Here is a 25,070-nt window from a genome sequence, read left to right as displayed (position 1 = left end):
CTGATGGCAAGCTGCATGACCAGGATTCAAACCAGCGATCTCCCGATTATAGTGGCAGTGCTTTAGACCACTGGACCACTGTGTCATACTTTCAGAACTTTCAAATTAAATGTGTTCTGATCTTCATTTAAGTCACAACAATAGACAAACACAGACAAATCAAATTTATTTGTATAGCGCTTTTTACAACTGATTTCTTGGGGGGTGTTTTTTGTTTACTACCTTTTGTAACAAAAAAATATACACATAGTTAGGTAAAAAGGGTAGTATCTATTTTTTTTAACCTTTTCTTGTGAAAGATAGATAGATAGATAGATAGATAGATAGATAGATAGATAGATAGATAGATAGATAGATAGATACTTGTGATCGATACTACTGTGTGTACATGTTTTGCAAAAAACTAAATAACTAAACCAAACTAAATTAAACTAAAAAATACGTAATTTGCATAAAATTGAGAACATCTAAATCTTATTTGTTGCTTGCTGCTGTGTCACGTCTACAAATTCTATGTCCTCCCATAGGAAATGAATGATTGCATGTCACTTTGTCACCTTCCAGGGTTAGGCTGAGTTGTTCTGGTACAGTGAGTGGATCAGATACAGCAGTGCTGCTGGAGTTTTTAAACACTGTGTTTAATCTCTCACTGTCCTCCACTCTATTACACACTCCTACCTACAGCTGAAACACCTTGTAGATAAAGTAAAGTCAGAGACAGAAGCTCTGAATCTGTTGTTGCACAGTTTTCTGTGTTGTTCATCTTCTGTCCTTCATCAGTGATCACAGAATGCTGCCCACGAGATGACACACACAAGCACTACAACCATCAATCCAATCAGTGCTAATCACTGCAGTGCTGAGAATAATAATGATCCACCATACAAATACTACTACTACTACTAATAATAATAATAATAGCTGTTCAGTGGTAGTTTCCTATTCTCTAGGGTTCTGAGAATTGAAGAACAGGATGAAAAGAGGAGGAGGATAATAAAGTATACAGAGGAACAGATACAGAGCTACAGTCTAATATTATTATAGAACAACTTACAGTATATATAGTTGCAAGAAAAAGTATGTGAACCCTTTGGGATTACTTGTATTTCTGCATAAATTGGTCATTAATTGTATTTTGATATTCATCTAAGTCACAACAATAGACAAACACAGTCTGCTTAAACTAAGAGCACAAAAATGCTATGTTTGCATGTTTTATTGAACACAACATGTTAGAACACATTTAATGACCAATTGATGCAGAAATTCAAGTAATCTCAAAGGGTTCACATACTTTGTGTTGCAACTGTATGATCAGTGGCTGAAAATCTCCAGATACTTAATGTGTATGAAACTGACCAGTTTCAAATATGTCAGTTTATTTTCTCAATAACCAATAACCTTCTTTCTGATTGTTATGAAAATAACTTTCAATACAACTTTCAAGTTCATCACTACTCCACTAGGTCCTCTAATAACCTCCATGCTGCTTTTTTTAGAACATCAATTGGACATATATATATATATATATATATATATATATATATATATATATATATATATATATATATATATATATATATATATATATATTCTTGTGATTATGTACAGGGGTTGGACAATGAAACTGAAACACCTGGTTTTAGACCACAATAATTTATTGTGGTGACGGACAGTTCTGGTGGAAACAGGAGAGTTGAGGTGCACATTGAATTCTGCCGTGATTTGATCAGCCGTGGTTTTATGTTTTTGGGATACAATCCGGGTTAGCACCCGAACATCCCTTTCAGACAGCTTCCTCTTACAGCGTCCACAGTTAATCCTGTTGGATGTGGTTGGTCCTGCTTGGTGGTATGCTGACATTACCCTGGATACCGTGGCTCTTGATACATCACAAATTCTTGCTGTCTTGGTCACAGATGTGCCAGCAAGACGTGCACCAACAATTTGAGCATGTGCTGTGCTCTTACCCTGCTAACTGAACACTTTGAATTGAAACAATTTGAACACACTCTGCTCTTACTGGTGCAATGTGCAATTAATGAAGATTGGCCACCAGGCTGCTCCAATTTAGCCATGAAACCTCCCACACTAAAATGACAGGTGTTTCAGTTTCATTGTCCAACCGCTGTATATTGAGTAACTACATTTTTTTCTTTTTCTTGATCTTTTTCTTTTTTCTGTGTTTATCTTATAATTTCCTTGGAGGGAAAGCACTTTGTACAAGCCTCTTTTAGGCTTTTTTTTTACTTTCCCTGCACACTTATTTTGTTTGTTTGTTTGTTCATTTGTTTACTTGATGTCACATTCTATTTGTGCAAATTAAAAAAATTTAAAAATGGATAATGATTGTAGAAAAAAAGGAGATGGTCATAATGTTACGCATGATTGGTGTATGAAGGTGTAAATGCATTTATAGGGTTTATAGGGTACTCACACAGTCTGAATCCAGGTGATGGTGCCCCCTGTGCCCCCTGCTGTTCGCTGTTGTACACGGTGGTGATGTTCCCGCGCTCGCAGTAGTTGGTGCAGCGGTTCTGGGTGCATCGCAGCCTGCAGATGGTGGGAGTGAAGAGCACTTTGATCCGCTCTGAGCTTCCGAGGAGTCCAAACGTCCGCTGACCGTTGGGCGTCTGACTGCTGGCCGTCTGAGCAGCAGCTGGACGACAGAGCAAAGTCAAGCCAAAGCAAAGCAGCACAGTCAGTCTGAGAAGCATGATGAGTCCTGTTTACACGCACATCACACGCATACGCACATGTTCACACACTCACACACCCACTCGCTCACTCACACAAACACACAGCAGAGCTGAAGTTGGAGAAAAAGTCCAGAAATGTTCCTTTTCTTTCTCCTTTTTTGGAAAAAAGTTAAACAAGTACAAAGCACTTTTAGTATCTGCACTACAAAAGCAAAAATAAAACAAAAATCAGCAGAAATTATGTCCTTAAAGACCTGAGTTTAAATATGTGTGTGTGTGTGTGGGTTTAGAAAAAAGTCGTCAGCATAACTTAGGGGGTTGTAGTTAGCGCGCAACGTGCTAATATCCAGCTAAAGACTGTAACAGAGAAATCCATCACTCTCTGAAATCCTCACCACCACCGGACACACATACACACTCACACCCTCACACACACTGCTGCGCTTCTCTCCACTTCTCAGTCATATGAGCGCAGAGAGAGAGAGAGAAAGAGAGAGAAAGTAAAAGTGGGCGGCGAAAAAGTGAAGAGAGAAAAGAGGGAAAGAGAGGGACCGAAAACTGAGAGAGAGAAAAAGAGAGAGAGAGAGAGAGAGAGAGAGAGCTGAAATCTCTGCCTCTCTGGCACAGCACACGTGGATGAGGTCAGCAGTGTTTGGGAAAGTGTGTAAGTACTCAGTCAGTGTGAGGTGTGTAAGCGGGGGGTAAAGGGGAAACATGGAATGGGGGATTTTCTTTATTTTTCTTTCACTCCTCACAGAACAGTCCACACAGAACAGCCCAAACTGAAGACCCTACACTGAACAGCCCAAACTGAAGTCCCTACACTGAACGGCCCATACTGTACAGCCCATGCTGAACAGTCCAAACTGAACAGCCCACACTGAAGACCCTACACTAAACAGACTATACTGTACAGCCCATACTGTACAGCCCACGTTGGATACACCACACTGAACAGCCCACACTGAACAGCCCAAACTGAAGACCCTACACTGAACAGCCCAAACTGAAGACCCTACACTGAACAGCCCAAACTGAAGACCCTACACTGAACAGCCAACACTGAATACACCACACTGAACAGCCCAAACTGAAGACCCTACACTGAACAGCCCAAACTGAAGACCCTACACTGAACAGCCCAAACTGAAGACCCTACACTGAACAGCCCAAACTGAAGTCCCTACACTGAACAGCCCAAACTGAAGACCCTACACTGAACAGCCCAAACTGAAGACCCTACACTGAACAGACCATATTGAACAGCCCACGCTGAACACCCCACACTAAACAAACTTGTCCAGCCCATGCTGAAGAGCCCACACTGAATACACCACACTGAACAGCCCAAACTGAAGACCCTACACTGAACAGACTATACTGTACAGCCCACACTGAACAGCCCACACTGAACAGCTCACACTGTATACACCACAGTGACCAGTCTACACTGAAGACCCTACACTGAACAGCCCATACTGTACAGTCCACACTGAAGACCCTACATTGAACAACTCACACTGAAGACCCTACATTGAACAGACCATAATGTACAGCCCACGCTGAACAGTCCACACTGAACAGCCCACATTAACGACCCTACACTGACCAGACCACACTGTACAGCCCATGCTTAACAGTCTACACAGAACAGCTTACAGCGAACAGTCCACGATGAACAGCCCACACTGAGCAGTCCACATTGAACAGCACACACAGAACCGTCCAGACTGAACTACGGATTATTTAGTATCCACTATGTATTATTTAATATCCACCGATAATAATGCTTTTTTCAGGCTTTACTAAGAATTTGTCAGTATTCACTATGAACTAAGCAGTATATATGAACTAATTACAATTCACTATAAAATATTCTGTATTCACTTTGATTATTCAGTATTAAACTATATCCCTAAACATAACAAATTATCCACAACCGTAAACTTGAACTAAAAGCACATAATGAAGTGCTGAGTGGACTATTCCTCATGGCTTTAATGGCCTTTCAAACATGGGGATCTCAGACAATGTGCTGTCATGGTTTAGATCATACCTCACTGGGCGCTCGTTCAAGGTGTCGTGGCAAGGACAGCTGTCCTCAGCCCACTCCCTATCCACTGGGGTTCCCCAGGGTTCGGTACTGGGTCCCCTTCTCTTCTCAATATACACTGCCTCTCTTGGTCAGGTTATCCACTCACATGGCTTTGCTGATGACACCCAGCTATACCTGTCATTCTCACCTGAACACCACTCAATCTCTGCACGGATATCGTTGTGTCTCTCTGACATATCCTCTTGGATGAAGGAGCATCACCTTCAAATAAATCTCTCAAAGACTGAACTTCTGGTCATACCAGCAAAACCATCTTTTCAACACAACCTCTCTATAAGCATCGACTCTCTCTCTCTCTCTCACCGACAAAGGTTGCTAGGAACCTGGGTGTTATGGTTGATGACCAGCTCTCCTTCACGCACCATGTGGCCTCGGTTGCTCGATCCTGCCGCTTCGCGCTTTATAACATCAGAAAAATTAGACCGTTTCTGACGCAACAGGCCACCCAACTTCTGGTACAAGCAGTCGTCATCTCACGCCTCGACTACTGCAATGCCCTGCTAACTGGCCTCCCGGCCTGCGTAGTAAAACCTCTCCAAATGATCCAGAATGTAGCAGCACGTCTGGTCTTCAACCAACCAAAACGGGCACATGTCACCCCGCTGCTCATTGAGCTCCACTGGCTACCAGTTGATGCTCGCATCAAATTCAAAACTCTTACAATCGCCTACAAGGTGATGACAGAACAGGCTCCTTCCTACCTGCACTCACTCCTGAAGGCTTACGCTACCTCCTGGCCGCTGCGCTCCTCCAATGAACGTCGCCTCGCTTTGCCAAACACTCACACAATGCAATCCAGACTGTTCTTATACAGAGTTCCCCAATGGTGGAACAAACTACCTTCCACTACCAGATCAGGAGAATCTCTCGCTATCTTTAAGAGACTCCTGAAGACAGAGCTCTTCAACAAGCACTTACTCTCCTAACACCTCTAACACACTAACTACTTCTAACCCCATTTCCATTTCCTTTCCTTCTTCCCCTCCTTCACTTCTCTATCCCTTTATTTCCCTTCGACCTCCTTTAAGCCCTATCTAAAAATGGGTTATCTAAATTCCTATTACTTTTGTACTTCATTATTGTAAGTCGCTTTGGACAAAAGCGTCTGCCAAATGAAATGTAATGTAATGTAATGTAAAGGAGCTGCTGAGAGGCTCAGTGTAAAGCTCTCAGACAGTTCAGCAGGTATGTGGCACGATCAGACCAGGTTTAGGAGTTCAGAGCAAGATTTTCTAAAAGCCCCATTTTATAGAGGAACCAATTTATGCTCCACACCTGTGGGCCTGCAGACTGAGTCCCAGCACTGCCAAATCCTGCTGGCTGAATAAGGCCTGGTGGAGCACTAAATTAGCCTCGCTACTGCAGGGAGGATCCAGCACTGTCTGCCTCCACCTGGATGATCTATAGACTGTCTTATCCCAAACTAACCCTGCTGCTGACCAGCAGTGCTATCTTTCACAGGATACTTAAGATCCTCGACATACACTGCATACTTACAGTGACAAAGAGACATACAAAATATATAAAAATCAAACTAATCACCCAGAAGCTCCAGATCTTGAGAAAAGTGGATTTTTGGCTAACTACCAGCATCAGTGTCTGAATGGATTGAATTGTGTGAAGAATGATATTATGCTGGTATTAGTTGGAGAATCATTGTGTTTGGTGGAGAATGATGGAGTTTGTTAGAGAGTAATTGCATTTGGTGGAAGGAAAGTAATGTGGTTTGGTGTAGGATTTTGTGTTTTGATAGTGAATGATGGTGTTTGGTGAAGAAAGATGGTGTTTAATGGAGACTAATGGAGTTGATGAAGAATAATGTGGTGGAGAATGATGGTGTTTGATGGAGAATGATTTGGTTTAGTGGAAAATGATGGCGTTTAGAAAAGAATGGTGGTGTTTGACAAGGCAAGACAACAAGACAATTGAGAATGAAGGCGTTTGGAAGAGAATGATGGCGTTTGATGGAAAACGATTCAGTTTAGTAGAAAATTATGGCATTTGGAGGAGAATGGTGGCATATGATGGAGAATGATGGTGTTTGATGGAGAATGATTTGGTTTAGTGGAAAATGATGGCGTTTGGAGAAGAATGGTGGTGTTTGACAAGGCAAGACAACAAGAAAATTGAGAATGAAGGCGTTTGGAAGAGAATGATGGTGTTTGGTGCAGAAAGATAGAATTTAATGGATATTTGGTGGAGAATGATGAGGTTGGTATTGGAGACAGTGGTAAATACTGTATTGTATTAGACAATGCTGATGATGTGTTTAAAGAAGAATGATTGTGAAACACTCTGGGTGGTGTGCACTTGTGTTAGAGGAGGTCTGAAGTTGGGGCTGTTTGGTTAGTGATGTCACTGGGGTTATTACTGTAATTACTGAAGCAATGCCTTAGAAGAGCACAGCTTACGTAAGCTCTCTTACACAATAAACCCTAAAATCTCTACACAATGAAAACCAAGGAGATGCAAATCTCCTTCATTACCATCTACTAAAAGATACAAAACACATAATTATACAGATATTACAGAAAAGCATTAATGCCTTAACTGCTTATTTTTCTCTATATGCTTGCTTATCCTGATGCCACAGGTCATTACGCAACCTCTCATGACCACATCAGAGAGGAGGTCAGTGTGGAGACACAGTGAAAAACACTGAGCGTATCACTGTGGTGACCAGCTCTGCCAACATCAACACTGTGTCAGACAGGAATCCTCATTTGGCGAAACAGACGTGACACACCAAAATCCAGATTGAACGTTTCCTCTGCGTTCCTCGGAGCTGTACTGTCACCGACTCTGAGCGTAACTTATGAGCCTCTTATCCTCGAAGAGTCCATCATCATTAGCCAGATGCAGCTACGCCTTCCAGAGACTTCCTCCTCAGGCCTTTCTAGAGAAGTGTACTCGAGCACACAGCAGAGGAATCTCGTTATCTGGATATTTGTAAGTAAATATTTTTGCGTGCGCTGTTTTGTAAAACATCACCAAACTGGGTCAGGAATGAAAAATCAATGCTTTTCCTCGCCCACAGGAATGCTAAGAGGTTGAACACACTTCACCTCGACGTGGAAACTTGGATCTGCTCTTTACGGCCTACAGTAAGAGTTGGGTTTCTGAGATATGGACTCGAGCAGCAATTCTTTCCTTTTTCCACGTGAGCACAATTCCCTCGCTCCACTGTTCTCTACTCTAGCTGGCAGCAAGATCTTTCAGGCGGAGGCTGGGGGGGAAGTTCTGGGGCTGTGGAGTTGGGGAAGGGGGATCCTCGAGGTTTGGAGTTTGGCTGCAGGTTGAGAGTGTAGAAATTGGGGTGCTCTGTGGATTTTGGCTGTGTTTCTTCTTCACTGTAGGCGTGACTGAAGAACAAAGCCATAAAAACATTTATTATACTGTGTCAGTACAGTTACAGTTATGCCTTAAAAGTAGCCAAGATGTGGTTGGAGCTTCTTTACATTTGCACTAAAAATGCAAGGCTAAATAATTCTATCAAACTTGATTAGGTGTTCTCTGACACTGTATAACTCACTGTCATCCATATACATTTATTAAAAGTTGTGCAGAAACAGCACTAAGGGCGTTTTCACACCTATTGTTGGTTTCTATGGTTTGAATAATTGGATGAATTCATTTACTTGGAGCGTTTTCTCCCCCTGTTTGGTTTGGATTCACACAGACATAAACCTAAAACGCACCAAAATGCTCACTAATAAACCACGCGAGCATGCTGTTTGCTCTGATTGGACAGAGCTGTCTGGTGCGGGAGTAAAAAAGTAAATATATTGAAAAGATTCTGTGTTCTAGCGTGTATATCTGTGCAGTGTATCTGCTTTAACAAAGACTGCTGAAAACTTGCCACTCTGCTTTTAGACACAGTGTTTTTAATGAGACGTGTTCAGCCATAAAATAGACATCCCACTTATCCTGTGATTTGTGGGATTTTAATGCATATTGATTATGACACCTTGGTGGCCTTAAATTACATAGGAATCATTTCAATGAATGGAAAATAGGACACTGTAAATTGGGCAAATCAAGCAAGACAGAATGACTGAGTGACAGTAGAGAAAGTGTGACACAGACAGCACCCTTATTGGTCTTTCCTTGTGCTCAGTAGACATATCAGTGTGTTCTGTAGGTAGATTTACATCCTGATTGGTCTGTACTTAGTGCACATGTTGTAAAGAGTTTGAGTTGGTATACAGTGAATAGCCCTATTTGAAAAATGTTCTAATCTATATTGTGGCAAGGACTACTCAACTAAGTTTAAAAAAAATACTTTAGTCGCAAACACAATCAAAAACATTATAATGAAACTGGTTCTCATCAGGACTGGAAGTGCAAGAGTTTCCTCTGTTGCACAGGATAAGTCGGAGTTACCAGCTTTAGAATCCGCAGATAAGAGCATCTAAATGCTTTACAGAGTATTTAAATATTTTGGTTTGTGTAACACTTTTAAGTTACTACATGATTCCTTATGTGTTCCTTCATAGTCTGGATCACTTCAGTATTCATTTACAATGTAGAATGAGGTGTGTCCAAACTTTTGATTGGTACCCTATATTAAAGGCATTCACCATCCTTCTCAAAGTAACTCAGAGACTCATGTTCAGTTTGTTTTTGAGCTCTGAAAGTTCAGCAACCCCATAATTTCCTCACACTTGTCACCCAGCTTTAACACGCTATGAGGTCATGGAGGAGACCAGCGGTTCACATTAGCAAAACACATGCATCCCATCCAGAGTAATTACTGCACCTACACCCCCCGGCCAAGAAAAACAATGACAGGAATCTGTTACAATGGCCTATCTGAACCTGACTCGGCCCAGGCTACCCTAAATTTACCCAGCGATAACCTTATCTCGCTCCCGAGCTCCGCGAAGCCGAGGAAACCGGCCAAATTATTAAAACAAGATATACTCCACTCACAACTGCATTTAGGAAGTGACTGCCGCTTTTGCAGAGCAGCCATAACGTTCCCTGAATTACACTGATATACAGACGGATGCTCAAGGCCAGACGAGTGTTTACAGAGTAACTACACCAACACGACCTGATATCAAATAAAAACACAGCTCTGAGTGAGTCAGGGGTTAAACAACTTTACAGTGCAGCAGCCAGACCTGCAGGTTACAGGGTTATATACAGTAAAGATAAACCATACATCTACCTGAGGGTTTCACAGGTTGTTTTTGACGTCTATGGATGTTCAAAACACGAGCACTTTGAATAAACGTTATGTATGAAAGATGCTTTATAAATAATCTTGTCTATTTTAATGGGATGTGCAGCAGAGATGTATTAAACGGAGTCGCACGGCTGCGAGCGGTAAACGCTGCACAGACCACGCTCAGTGTGTGTAAACAGCATGTAGCAGCAGCAGAAACTGCCTTATTATTTGGCTAATGTATTAAACTGCACCTAATCAGCAGTTTAGCTTAATTAAAAAGGAGTATATTTGATACAGGGTTCTTGCACCAATTTTTAAGATCTTGATAAATATAATTTAAGACCCCGAAATGTAGTTATAATTTATTTGGGAGAAATGTATTGCATTTATTGTATTGGAAACCTCTGCTAACCTTAGTTCTCTTCCCACTAACTTAGCTAATTCACCAGTAAGGTCAGTATGTTAGCTAGCTTGCCAGCTAGCTCTCCTTAGTAACATAGCTAGCTTGCTGCTAATGTTAGCTAGCTCTCCGCTAATCTTAGTTCTCTCCTCAGTAACATAGCTAGCTTGCTGCTAATGTTAGCTAGCTCTCCGCTAATCTTAGTTCTCTCCTCAGTAACATAACTAGCTTGCCGCTAATGTTAGCTAGCTCTCCGCTAATCTTAGTTCTCTCCTCAGTAACATAGCTAGCTTGCCGCTAAAGTTAGCGAGCTCTCCGCTAATATTAGATCTCTTCTCGGGAACTAGCTAGCTCACCGTTAAAGTTAGTGAGCTCTCAACTAACCTTTATTCTCTTCTTGGTAAATAGCTAGCTCACCGCTAAAGTTAGTGAGCTCTCCGCTAATCTTAGTTCTCTATTCGGTAACATAGCTAGCTTGCCGCTAATGTTAGCTTTCAGCTAACCTTAGTTCTTTCCTCAGTAACATAGCTAGCTTACCGTTAATGTTAGCAAGCTCTCCACTAACCTAGTTCTCTTCTTGGTAACTAGCTAGCTCACCGCTGAAGTTAGTGAGCTCTCCGTTAATCTTAGTTCTCTATTCGGTAACATAGCTAGCTTGCTGCTAATGTTAGCTAGCTCTCAGCTAACCTAAGTTCTCTCTTTGGTAACATAGCTAGCTTGCTGCTGAAGTTAGCTAGCTCTCTGGTAATCTTAGTTCTCTCATCGGTAACATAGCTAGCTTGCCGCTAATGTTAGCTAACTCTCAGCTAACCTTAGTTCTCTTCTCAGTAACATAGCTAGCTCACCGCTAAAGTTAGCAAGCTCTCTGCTAACCTTAGTTCTCTTCTTGGTAACTAGTTAGCTCATCGCTAATGTTAGCAAGCTCTACGGTAATTGTAGATCTCTCTTAGGTAACATAGCTAGCTTGCTGCTAATGTTAGTATGCTAGCTAGCTTGTCGCTAATGTTAGCTAGCTCTCCGCTGATGTTATTTCTCTTCCTGGATTAGATGTTCACGGTGGGCCACTCTGTTTTCCCATCGGCATTAAAGGCGACGTCTGAAAATTTTATACCTACAGCAAATTTCTAGTAAATTTAAGATAATTTAAGACTTTTTAAAGACCCGCGGGATCCTTGGGGCAGATTACGGTGGAAGTTGGGGTCAAGTTTGGTGGTGATTGGTAATTAATTGCATTAAAAAAATAATAAATAATAACACGTTACTGATTCCAAATTCATTGAGTGCATTAAAGCTTTAATGCTGACCGCACTAAATATTCAGTAATTGTCAGGTAGGGAGCATGAAGGAGATGTGGAGAGCAGACACAACTGTGAGTATTTATTCAAATTAATCTAATAAACAGACAGAGAAACAAAAACTGAAACTGAAAGAAACACAATAACATAGATAAAACGGGATCTGACTAAAGGTAGATGTAGAATTATGGACGAGTGACACTGAAACAAGGGAGACTATTAATACACACAGACAGGGACAGGAAACGGGAAACACCTGGGATCGGGTAACAAGGGGGCGGAGCAACAAATCAACAGGTAGCAAATGAACAGGTAGGGACACAGAAGACAGGGGCGGAGACACGGAATAAACACAAGGCACGTGCAGAAGAGGGTAAATAAACACAGGGACAGACCAGAAAGACGCAAAACAGGACGAGACTGTGACTATAATATAATATAATAATATAAATAATAAAAAAGCTCTGACCTGGGGTGTATATGAGTGTGTACTGGCCATGCTGGGTGTGGAAGGACTTGGTGCTGGGCTGTGGAGAGGTGTGGGCGGTGTTGGGAGTGGACTGCAGTCTGTTCCTCTCAGTCTCGATGTGTTTCAGCAGAACACTGGTGATTTTACTGCCTCCAACTCCCCGGGCCAGAGCTTTCTTTAGCAGCACCGCCTGGGCCTCCTTCAGACTGGAACACACACACACACACACACACACACACACAGCACAGATATCATAACCTGTGAGAAAAGGTTTGGACACACCTTCTCATTCAATATTTTTCTTTATTTAATTTAGTTTCTACATTGTAAATTAATATTGGAGACATGAAAACATAGTAAACAGTAAAAAAGTGTTAGTCCTCCACATTAATCCTCTGATCTAAACCTGATGAACTGAGATGGTAATTTGAGGTGATTTAATTGGGATGAGCTGGAGCTTCACAGCGTGAAGGAAAAGCAGCAACTATTGTTCAGCACCTCCAGGAACTCCTTCAAGACACTGAGAAAACTATTCGTCTCAAAATGTGCAAAAGGTACATACTTATTCTCGTAATTATTCGTTGGTGTGTTTTGGGCGTAGTGTGAAATAAACCAATCAGTGTGCCAGTTATTATTTCCTTTAAGAGGCAGGTGAGCTCTGACTTTGGCGCGTTTGTATTTTAACAGCGTGGTGCTTTTGAGCGTCTCAGCAGAGGATACTGACCTGCGTGTTCACACTGTGAAAATACACCAGCAGCTCATTTGAAGGAACATCAGTGTTATTTTATTCTTTAGTCTGTTTATTGTTGAGTTAAAAGAGGGGTTTGTCCTCTGCAGTGTGTCCAAGTGCGTGTGTGTGTGTTTAATGAGCGGGGGGTGTACGAGCACTGGGAGCACCTATAGGAATGGACTGTTGTCTAGATTCATTTCAGTCAGTGGAGCTCCTGTGTTTTCCACTGCTAAAATAGGAACACACCAGAAATTTATCTGAACACACCTCACTTTCAGACCACCACACCCATCAGTGTAGATTTATTCCTAAACTCTGGTGCTATTTTAACAGTGCAGGCACAAGGAGTGAAAATAGACTGTCGACAGAGTATAAGATAGCAAAAAGCATCGGAATGTGTCTTGTGCTGGGTGTACGATAGGGCCCATAGTATTTGGGCCATGACTTTTGGCATGTTTGTTTACTCAAAAGAGCTTAGTTTTGTTCTCCAAACAGCAACCTCAATACTACTAATTTTAGAGATCAGCAGTTCTAAAAAATATTCAAATGTAGCCCCTTCTGACACCAACTATCAAGCTACTCCCAAAATAAGTGCGTTTGGCATTTTGTCTCCATTTTGATTGTAAATGAAGAAGGTTACCTGAATCCGCTGGACTATATCTTTTGTTTTTATTTACCCAACCCACTCATTAGGACTCTAGCACATGCCTCCTCTGATAAATGTGAAGTCAGACTCCGCCTCTTTTTGAACTGCTGCTGATGCAGCATTACCGAGTAGCATCACAGCGCTAACGCTCGGAGGAAAGCGCAGCGACTCGGTTCTGATACATCAGCTCACAGAAGCCTTGTTCTGGTCGACATCACCTTAGGAGTGATGAGGGGAAAGAGCACCATCTACTGTACCCACCCAGAGAGAGCAAGGCCAATTGTGCTCTCTCAGGGCTCCGGCAGCTGATGGCAAGCTACATGACCAGGATTCAAACCAGCGATCTCCTGATCATAGTGGCAGCACTTAGCCCGCTGAAATGTATCTTGATGATTTTATGCACTGCACTGCTGCAACATGATTGGCTGATTCCATAATAGCATGAATGTATAAATGTGCATGCTCAGTGTGTATGGAAACATTGTTTTTGGCAGCCTAGTTTACATGTATGCAGTTTATCAATGTTTGTCAGCACAGCCCAGGAACAAACACTCCCAAATGTCCTAATACTTTAAGTTATTAAGCATTTTCCATGTGGTCCAGCTGCGTACATGAGCAGCGATGCAGCTGCAGCCCTTCCCCGCAGGTCGCCGGACCATTACGTGCCTTCTTTGGTGAAGGAGCCAAATGGCGTCGGCCTGCTGCATTACTCAGAGAGTAAATATGAGGCAATGCAGGCGCATGAAATATAACAAACACTTGCTTAGCATTGCAGAGTAAACATATGAGGAGGGGCGTGATGTCAGGTCTGAAACTCTATGTACAGTATTCACACACTTAAACACACACAATATATGGGTAAAACAGTCTCCAGTATAAAGTCTGGCCCCTGAATAAATGTCTTCTGTCAGATACTCTGAAAAATAACTAAGTTATAAGTTATGTTTTGCCACAGAGCACAGCTTAACCACAGACACAGATTACAGAGACAAATGACACATTTCGAGACAAGACCCCCTTCTTTAAAACAAGCACAGCAAATGACTTGACATTTGGCTTGGGCCCAAAATACACCTCTGGAGAACCCCCTCCCGGATCTGATCTCTTAAAAAATGAGCTCTGCATAAACCCAACTTTAAAAAATGGTTAATTAGGTCTGACAGCTGCTTAACCCCTTCAGACCTGAATTATGTTCCAGTTTAAAATAAATAAGAATGCTGTTTTCTGCCTGCAATGCACGCAAAAGAATATTTAATTGCATTGGATGCCTGTGTTTAACATTTTTATTTAAGATTTGATATTGACCTTTTTTACTTCACAAATTCATAAACAGTAACATTAACATGATAAAAGTGTTCTAACATATAAACATAAACATGTAATTAGTAACAATTAGCTCTTACTTTGCCTCGTTGGCTCTAGTGCTGCCATACCCTGATGTCTTAGTTGCTTTATTTTCTGATGCAGTGGGGAGTGCAAAGCTACTATAAATGTTTTTTTGGCTGGTTAATTTTTTATTCTGATGGACAACAGGCTTTAATTAGCGATATGTGCAGCAAAACATAAAAAAAAAAACACATGCTGTCCATTGTAATGGAGAGGAACAGTCTGGTTAAAAATCAGGTGACCATGATTGATCACTGACTGAAGATGGTCATAATCAGCTTGATAGAAACATCAACGAAGCTAACAAACAGACAAAACAAGTCAAACAGAAGAAACATCAATTAGAAAAAAAATCAATCAGTCTATGAGCCCTATAGCACATCCTGCTTAAGGTGATCGTGATGCTCATTGCTATCTTACACCCCGCCAACAGTCAGTTTTCACACCTTCTGCCTGTGTCGTTTAAGTAGCAACAGCGCTTGTGAATATATCTAGGTATATTTCTAGCGTATTGCTATCTTGGCAACGAAAAACAAAGGTGCTCCACCGACTAAATACAGCCTAGACCGACATCAAAAGGCAAACATTCAATGCTATCTTGGCAGTGAATTGTCACAGGAGCGTCCCAAACATGCATACACCCCGCGTTGGATATGTCCAGGTAGCTGCGCCGTTAAAATAGCAATCTGTCAAAGTCAGAGCACACCTGGCTCTTAAAGAGAAAGGCATGTGACACACTGATCGGTTTATTTCATGTTACGCCCAAAACACAGCCATAATTAATTTAGAGCATTAGTTTTGCACAATTCAAGCTGTGTAAGGCTGTACTTTTCTCGTTGTTATGATAGCAAAGACAAACTGACATGCCCTAAATCAAGTCAGCATGGTGGCACATTTGACGCCTAAAAATCGCTAAAATAGGGTTTTAAATGTTAATCAGACAAAACGGTAATTAGATAGAACAAATAAATTGTCCCTTATTTGTGCCTTTAGCTACAAACATTCATTATAATATACACTGGATAAAGTTTTAAAAGCCTATTCTGAATATCTCCACTGCAAAAAGAACAATAACCCAACTCAATCAATCAGATCTGTTAAACTGAATGGGAATAAGGGACTTTTTTTATTATTTTATTAAAATTTTTCTCTTTTTTTTCTCTCAATTTAACTTTTACTTAGCCGTTTATTCCTTAACACAAGGAGGATAAAGACTAGCACATGCCTCCTTCAATACATGTAAAGTCAGACTCCGCCTCTTCTTAAGTAGCTGCTGATGCAGCATTTCCGAGTAGCATTTCGAATACATTCGCTCACAGACGACTCGTGCTGATCGAAATCACCCTTTGGAGTGATGAGGGAAAAGAGCGCTATCTACCCACCCAGAGAGAGCAAGATCAACTGTGCTCTCTCGGGGCTCCGGCAGCTAGTGGCAAGCTGCATGCAGGGATTCGAACAGCGATCTCTCATTAATAGTGGCAGCGCTTTAGACCACTGGATCACAGTACTTGAATAGTTTTAACTGTTCTCAAGTATGAATATGGTGAAAATATGGTAATGTAATATTTGTACTATATTTGCATTACAGTGTTTCTAAAGCTGATTAATACTGCACTACCTGTATCTGCACTCACAGCATACAGGAGCTGCTAACTGTATATAAAATACCTCATTCACCCGGAGGCTGAGGCTAGTCGAGGGTGGACAGGCGCGCTGACGGATTAGGAAACTGCAGTCTTTCAGTGGAGCTCTGAAAGTTCGGCTTCGGCCAATCAGCACCAGCCGTTCAGGCGCATTCACAATCAGCCTGTTCAGAGTCTATTGTGAAAGAGCTGTTTCTGTACAGCCAAGCCTTTCCTTCCGCAGGTCTCAGCAATAATGTGACAAATCAACAACTATAGAATTAAAACACTCAGCAACCGGCCGTTTACTCTCTAAACAGATATAAACATGGTTACTGGATAAACCAGTGAGCCCATATAATACATCATCACACTGCATGTTCTGTATCTTTCCAAGCTTATTTACTGGAGGTGTGTGTATGTGTGTGTTTTACTGTGTCATGTGTAATACAATTTAATGTGAATTTTATTCCTCCTTTTTTATTATTTATATTAAACACCATCCTGCAGATGAGAATCAGACATTTCCTCAAAATCGGACACATTTACAATATAAAATATTGATGCTGGGTAATACATATTGTCCTACAAACACCATCTTATTATTAGTAATAATATTATTATTACTGCATATTGCAAAGCATCCCCAAATATTACCTTTTAATGTAAGGGTTCCCAATACAAATGCACTTGTAACTAGGGGTGGCTGATACGGCCCTAAAAAAAATCACTATATTTAATGGTAATTTTACGATAACAATAATCTTGGTTACACTGAATTAAACACTGAATTTAAAAAATAATTTTAAGAATACACTACTGCAACACAATGAAACTTAAATGTTATTGTTATAAACTATATGTTATGGCATACCTCTAACTGAGATATTAAAAAATACAAGATTTTTTATTAGATTTGTAACAGAAGTCAATGATCCAGAATGTTATGAAACTAATAATATTAATAATTCACTCCAAGTATCTCCATATATCCAGGATTAAACTAAAATAAATGATGCTGGACAGATATAATCTATCTCTAGTAGATATACAGTATAATGGGAAATGAGAACAGTAAAAAAAAAAGTAGTATAATTAGGGATGGGTGATATGGTATGATATTTCAGGGTATAATTTCGTTCACAATATTCAAAAATGTTGCCGATATTATCATGCATGGTACGACATGGCACACCCCTACTTGTAACACCCAACCATCAACATGTGGTACAACACCAATCACTTGGCGAAACCTTAGTAACCTCCTAAGAAACCACAGCAACCCCTTAGCAACCACTTGATCAGTTGAACCACTTGAACTGAACACAAGATCAGTTAATTAACTAAGCAATTAATTACTGCTGTATTGTCACATTTTTTTCTATAAAATTCAGTCCAAAATTTAAAGGTTGGTATTTTTTGGAATCCATTCTTCCATAACAATCTGCAAACCTGCAGTTTTGCTAATGCCACTGGCAGCACCACAAGCCCAAAGACTGATGCATCCACCCCTATGCTTCACAGTTTTCTCCAAACATTCTTTTTGCTGATGGTTGCCCAATTTATATTTTCATCTTCACTCCAGCAGTTTTTAACTCTTGTTTCTAAAACTCTAAATTTAAATTCGTAAATGATCTGTACTATTTTATGTACATGTTTTATATACACATTTATATAAGATTAATAAGCCATCTCCTTATTTGTTTTCTGCTTATCTTATCAGCTCCACTGATCATATACAACACATTGTAGTTATGTAATATTTACAGACTGTAGTCTTGTACCTGTTTCTTTATATACTTTATTATTATCCTCATTATCTTCAAACTTCAACATAACAGGAGGGTTAACTTAACAAACAAGAAACTGAATAACTAGAATTACACTATGGATACAAAATGAACAAACCTGGCACACTTAGTAAGCTCACAAAACAACAGACCTGGATTAAAGAAACACAAAATACAAGACTGATACACGTATATACGGAAGACAGGGATATAAAAGACTCGACCAGGAAACACTGAAACTATAGACTGAATATATACAGAAAGGGTGAGGAACACCTGGGGCCAGTAAATGAGGGGGTGGGGTTACAAACAAGAAACAAGGTGACAACACTAATGGCTAGGGCAGGGCTAGGGTGGAGACAGAACACTATCACAACAAAGCCATGTGCTCTAGTAAACAAAACACGAGAACAGAGAACAGAAGAAGAATACAGACACAAGCTAAGGTGTATTAATATCACTACTATGGGTCTTATGTAATTGCTTCCCAGATCATCACACCAGCACTTTTCACAGTTCACTGGGGCAGTGTTTCGCTCCACAGCAAAAACAGGCTTCAAGCTCTTAGAAGCCTCCATAACTGAACCAAAGCAAAGCAGCTAAAGGCAGTGACTGGGAGTGATAGGGAGTTTGGGCAAAAAGAGAATAAACGAAAGATAATGTGAGAAAGAGATAAAAGCAGGGGTCTGATAACAGGCAGAGATAAAAAGCTGATATATTTAGTATTGAATATCAAAGCAGTGATCCCAAATTTGCAGATTTCTCCATGATCATCCAAAATACACCGCATTAGTAATACGACTTCAGGCGTTCAAACGAAAGTTGGACGTCCAATTATAACATATGAAAATATTTTTCATGATAATTTAACAGGATTCATCAATCTTTCCCTTATTTTGCATTTACTGTCATCGGGAACGCAGCGGGAGCAGCTTCAGTTGCGGCACAGAAAGAGCCAAATACAATAAATCCGCTGGACTTTCAGGGAGAGCACTCCTCTCCTTACACTGATAATCTCAGCTTGGCTGGAGCTTCAGTAATATTACACAGAGATCTATTTTTCATTTCAGAGTGGAGGAGCTGTGGGAGAATCCGAAAGGTCACTTAAGGTCTCGGATGCAGGCAAACACACAAACACACAAACACACACACACACACACACATTTGTTTTTATGCCTTGTTAGGACACTCGGTTACACAAATGTACCTCATATAATATATATAATTTTCCATTTGACATAATAACATTTCTAAGTGCTAAGTAACAATGTACAAATACTTTGATATCTTACTTACATAGAAATGTTGGTTATCTATACTTTACTGGAGTAATAATTATTTTTCAGACGACTTTTTACTTCTACTTCTTACATTTACACACAATTATCTGAACTTTCTACTCCTTACATTTTAAAAAATGTAAAGGTTCTTACAGTATATGCAACATGCCCCATAAAAAAAAGCTTTGCACTGACATTTTTATCTTTGGTTTCTGTGAATTTGAACACACACACACACACACACACACGCACACAAACCTTCCTCCAGTGGCTGCCTGGATTTATACTACTGTAACGTAGTGTGCACAAACAGTACAGTAGAGCTCAATCTGTAGAGGAGGAGCGCCTCCTATAGACAAGACTGGGCAGCACAACTAATCCTGAAATAAAAACACACCTTTTCACCCTTCCCTATTCTGTTTATTGAGGTCAATTAATTATTTTATATCATACTTGCTAAATAAGCCACACAGTCTCAGCCAGTGATTATGAAAAAAGCTATAGTTTTATAGACTAAAACAGGACGAGGACTGTGGGTAAACTTTAATTCGTCTCACATCAGTTTCTCTCAGCCGAAGAGGAAATATTTACCATGATCTGAATCAGATTGTGATGTTAAGTGTTGAGTCTTGTGTTTTTTAAGGTTGAAAACATTTGGAAGTGTACAGTGAAAATTTTGGACACAATGTAAAGACATATGAATTGTGGCAAAAATTCATCAAATAATGCAATTAGAAAACTATGTACAGTACCAGCCAAAAGTTTTGATGAATGATGATTTTTTTTTTTTGATTATTAAAAAATGTTCTGCATTGTAGATTATTATACCACAGTTATTTCCAACTCTGCAATGTGATTGGCTGAGAGGCTGTGTTATGAGTGCCGTTATCAGCCGGTAATGCACTGTAACCGAAGCTCTCCATGTATTACTCCGCCTCATACAGGTAACCTAGCAACAATGCAGCGCATACAAGCCAAACAGCGCAGCTACAAACAGAGCAGCAATGGAACTATTTTAACTGGCGGAGTGTATTATAACCAAACACATCGTATTTTCTCCTCCTCTTTAACTCAAAATCTTTCAATAAACACCAATCCATCCACCCAATCCAAGTTATGACTAAGAAAAACTGAGTAAAGAAAAAATACTTTAAGAAATGAAGATCTGGTAATCCTAAACAGTATCCTCAAGTTCTCAAGTTCAATCGCAAAAACAGTCAAAAGCATTATGATGAAACTGGCTCTCATTAGGACCACCCCAGGAAAGAAAAAGCAAGAGTTACCTCTGTTATCTGTTGTAGTGTGTTTAGTACAGTATTTAATCATGAAGACTGTGTTTTGTCAGTAGAATCAAGAAATTAAGTAGAAAAAAAGAGGAAAGTAAGGTAGCTCACCTGTGAGACTGCCAGTGTAATGAGTATTTCTTCTTTGGATCAGACGCTGAGGTGTTTAAGCTGCTCCAAAGGCCCTCAGTGATGATCAGAGGAGTGACAGCAGTAACAGGTGTGACAGTATTAACAGTAGTATCAGGTGTATTGGTAGTAACTGTAGTAACAGGTGATGTTACAGGTGTTACTGTAGTAACGGGGGATGTTACAGTAGCCGGGGGAGCACTAGTCCAGCTAGGCTGCTTCCAAAGCCACACGCTGGGGGCTGCAGTGATGCTGGAGATCTCACAGCGATCACCGTGGAAACCTGGACGACACTGACAGATATTGGGCTGCCGGCACACTGCTCTGTTATGACACCGAGGGAGACACCTCGCTAAAAAGAGAGAGAGATAGAGAGAGAGAGAGAGAGAGAGAGAGAGACAGAGCAACAACTTTATTAAACCAGTTTTCAGAGTTTACACCAGCCAGTTGTCATTTAAAATTAAAAGTAAAATACTAAACCAAAGAACCTAGGACAGGGTGTGGCTTATAAGAGAAAATTAAAATACAGACACTGCTCACATTAAAAATTCTGCAAACAGTTCCCCATCATCCACTGAGCATGAAATATCCATAAAACACCACAAATTCACAAAACTGTACATGTCTTTCATGGTGGAGTAGTACTTAAAATCAATTAAAATCCAGGTTTTACCAGTCTTTTAAAAACACTGTCACTGTACCTGTCAATAATGTTGACAGTTGGCAATGTCACAAGATTTATTTCAATCCAGTGTTGCATTAATTCATTTTTTACCAAGATCTTGCAGAAGCATTGATGATGGTAGAGTCTGACCACTGCACAAAGCAGCTCTTCTCCATCCAGCACATCCCAAAGATTCTCAATGAGGTTAAGATCTGGACTCTGTGGTGAACTCTCTCAATCCATGTGTGAAAATAATGATCTCATGCTTCCTGAATCACTCTTTCACTATTCCAGCACCATGAATCCTGACATTGTCATCTTGGAATATGCTCGTGTCATCAGAGAAGAAAAAATCCATTGATGGAATAACCTGGTCTATATTCAGTATATTCAGGTAGAGTCAGCTGACCTCATTCTTTCAGCACATACTGTTGCTGAACCTAAACCTGCAGACCAACTGCAGCATCAACCCCACATCATTTAATTACTTAAATCCAGGTGGAGACTTTTATTTTTGGCCAGGCAGTGTAGATTTTTAGGTTTTAATTTCATAATTTCACTTTAACCCTAACTGAAGCACTTACATTTTCTTATAAACCAACACATCTTTATGTTGAATACGTGATATTTATATATTACCCAATTACTGAATAACTTGTCTTGTTCACACTGGTAAAGCTTATCAGAGAATTATATCTACAGCCGTCCAGGTCACTGCTGTGCACGGCTGGGTGCAGTGGGACTCATGCTGGGATGTTTTGAATACTGCAGGTCGCGTAAATCCGCGGGGTCAGGCGTGTGGCGATTAATTGGTTAAATCCAGATAAAGAGATTAGGAGAAGGTGAGGATTATGAGAGGCTGAGAAGCCCACTGGGTTTGACCCGGGTTAACATCAGGGTGAGATGTTTGCCTGTTTTATGCTCACTGGTTTACAGGTGGAGGAGAAATGCCACTCTGTCATATCAGAAAAAAACACTACAATTACATTACATTACATTACATTACATTTGGCAGACGCTTTTGTCCAAAGCCACTTACAATAGTGAAGTACAAAAGTAATAGAAGTTAGAGGTATAAACATTTTTAGATAGGGCCTAAAGAAGCTCAAAGGGAAATAATTGGATAGAGGAGTGAAGGAGGGGAAGAAGGAAATGGTTAGAAGTAGTTAGTGTGTTAGAGGTGTTAGGAGAGTAAGTGCTCTTTGAAGAGCTCTGTCTTCAGGAGTTTATTAAAGATAGTGAGAGATTCTCCTGATCTGGTAGTAGAAGGTAGTTAGTTAGAGGTGTTAAGAGAGTAAGTGCTCTTTGAAGAGCTCTGTCTTCAGGAGTTTATTAAAGATAGTGAGGGACGCTCCTGATCTGGTAGTAGAAGGTAGTTAGTTAGAGGTGTTAGGAGAGTCAGTGCTCTTTGAAGAGCTCTGTCTTCAGGAGTTTATTAAAGATAGTGAGAGATTCTCCTGATCTGGTAGTAGAAAGTAGTTATTAGAGGTGTTTGGAGAGTAAGTGCTCTTTGAAGAGCTCTGTCTTCAGGAGTTTAATAAAGATGGTGAGAGATTCTCCTGATCTGGTAGTAGTAGGTAGTTAGTTAGAGGTGTTAGAAGAGTAAGTACTCTTTGAAGAGCTCTGTCTTCAGGAGTTTATTAAAGATAGTGAGGGACGTCCTGATCTGGTAGTGGAAGGTACAGTAGTTTGTTCCTCCATTGGGGAACTCTGTCTGAGAACAGTCTGGATTGCTTTGTGTGAATGTTTGGCAAAGCTAGGCAAAAGTTAGGCGTTTACACACAGTAAATACAGCATTCATTAAATGGAAGAGGCAAAAACACTTGATAAAGTTCTGCATTTTATTATATTATTGGCAATATAAAAAAATCCATAAAAAAATTATTTGTTGATTGTCAAGGAAATTTGAAAAACATTTACCCAGCACTATGAAACCATGAGACTTTTGGATGTGATGCTTGACAACAAACCACTAATTTTTCACTGATTACGGTGCTCCACCAAGAAAAAGTGAGACTAATCAGTGAAGAATATCCAATGCCATGTTCTACCTTGGGAAAGGACAACAAGCCAATGCTTGTTCACTTCCTTTTGCCCTCTTAAGAGCTTAATTTGAACCATGGTCAGTCACATCGCTCTCAACTACAGTACTAGTCAAACATTTGGCTAGTCAGTGTTTTGTTTTTTTTTCCTACATAGTAAATGAATACTGAAATTAGCCAGGCTATGAAGGAACACAAGGAATCATGTAGTAGCTGTTAAACAAACTGAAATACTCTGTGAAGCATTTAGGGTTAGCTCACGGTTTCTGAGGCTGGTAACTCTGATGAACTTATCCTGTACAACAGAGGGAACTCCTGCTCTTCCTTTCCTGGGCTGAGTAGTTCTTTATTCTCATAATATGGGATATTAGAACATTACTAAAATAGAGCTATTCACTGAATACCAACTTTACAACTGATGCTCTCAAACACATTATGAGGAGAAAGAAATTCAAGTAATTAACTCTTGATGAGTTCAGCACAGCTGTTAACTGAAAGCCTGAATTCCAGGTGACTCTAAACTCATAAAACTGACTGAGAAAATCCAGCCAAGATGTGCAGAACTGTCTGTATCTAAACAAGCATAGTCTAAATATAATCTGGTTTGTTTAACACGTTTTCTTCATAGTTTGGATGATTTATTAATCCACAATCCACAATTTATTAATACATAATTTAAAAAATATTGAAAAAACACGTGTGTCCAAAATTAACTGGCTAAAAATATGTGGGAGCTATTAACAGTAGTATATACAATAGTATATAAAGTAAATGTTAATAAACAACTTAATACACATAAATAAAATAAAATATAATATTATATATAATATAATATACAGTATTTGTGTTGTATTTACAGACTTGTGACAGTCTACATGTTTTTCCACATTATGAATGAATGAATGAATATTGTCTCAAACACTGAACTATGCAGAGAATTCTGTCCATTCTTCTTAAAACCTCTAGACCATTTTCTACACTATAGACGTTCACTATGAGCAAAAGGTGCTTTGACTTGTTCAGTCTGTTAAACAGCTCTAAAGTTTTTTAGACAGACTGAGAGAAAGCAGGAGACAGCGCTCACAGTGTGGTCCATTAACTTCATCCACACACTCACAGCCTCACACACACATCACACACACACACTCACAGCCTCACACACACTTCACACACACACTCACGGCCACGCATCATGTCCCTCAGCACTCTGTTCTTATAAACACTTGGGGGGTCTGAACCACACGGCGCTGTCCTCTGCAGTCTTATCTCTGATCTACATCCATCTGTTTAACTCAGCCCTGATCTGGAGTCTGTCAGAACACCTCTTTGTAAAATATACAGTACCA

At 40.2% G+C, this 25,070-nt stretch overlaps 1 protein-coding gene across 5 annotated transcripts in view; it reads right to left on the bottom strand.

Annotated features, from left to right (window-relative positions):
* LOC103033531 (latent-transforming growth factor beta-binding protein 4) overlaps window positions 1-25,070 on the bottom strand; it is a 115,273-nt gene that overhangs the window by 76,519 nt on the left and 13,684 nt on the right. For all 5 annotated transcript variants that reach the window (XM_049483619.1, XM_022679438.2, XM_049483616.1 and 2 more), the window contains exons 3-5: window positions 21,001-21,370; window positions 12,153-12,358; window positions 2,438-2,659 (exon numbers count right to left, since the gene is read on the bottom strand). In XM_049483619.1, coding sequence (XP_049339576.1) covers window positions 2,438-2,659; window positions 12,153-12,358; window positions 21,001-21,370 — 798 coding nt within the window. The remainder of the gene's footprint in view (window positions 1-2,437; window positions 2,660-12,152; window positions 12,359-21,000; window positions 21,371-25,070) is intronic.

The sequence above is a fragment of the Astyanax mexicanus genome, chromosome 9 (assembly GCF_023375975.1).
Source record: "Astyanax mexicanus isolate ESR-SI-001 chromosome 9, AstMex3_surface, whole genome shotgun sequence".
In the NCBI taxonomy this organism is placed as follows: Eukaryota; Metazoa; Chordata; class Actinopteri; order Characiformes; family Acestrorhamphidae; genus Astyanax; species Astyanax mexicanus.
Note: the sequence above shows the minus strand (reverse complement) of the source record. Positions and strands in the feature narration are given on the sequence as shown.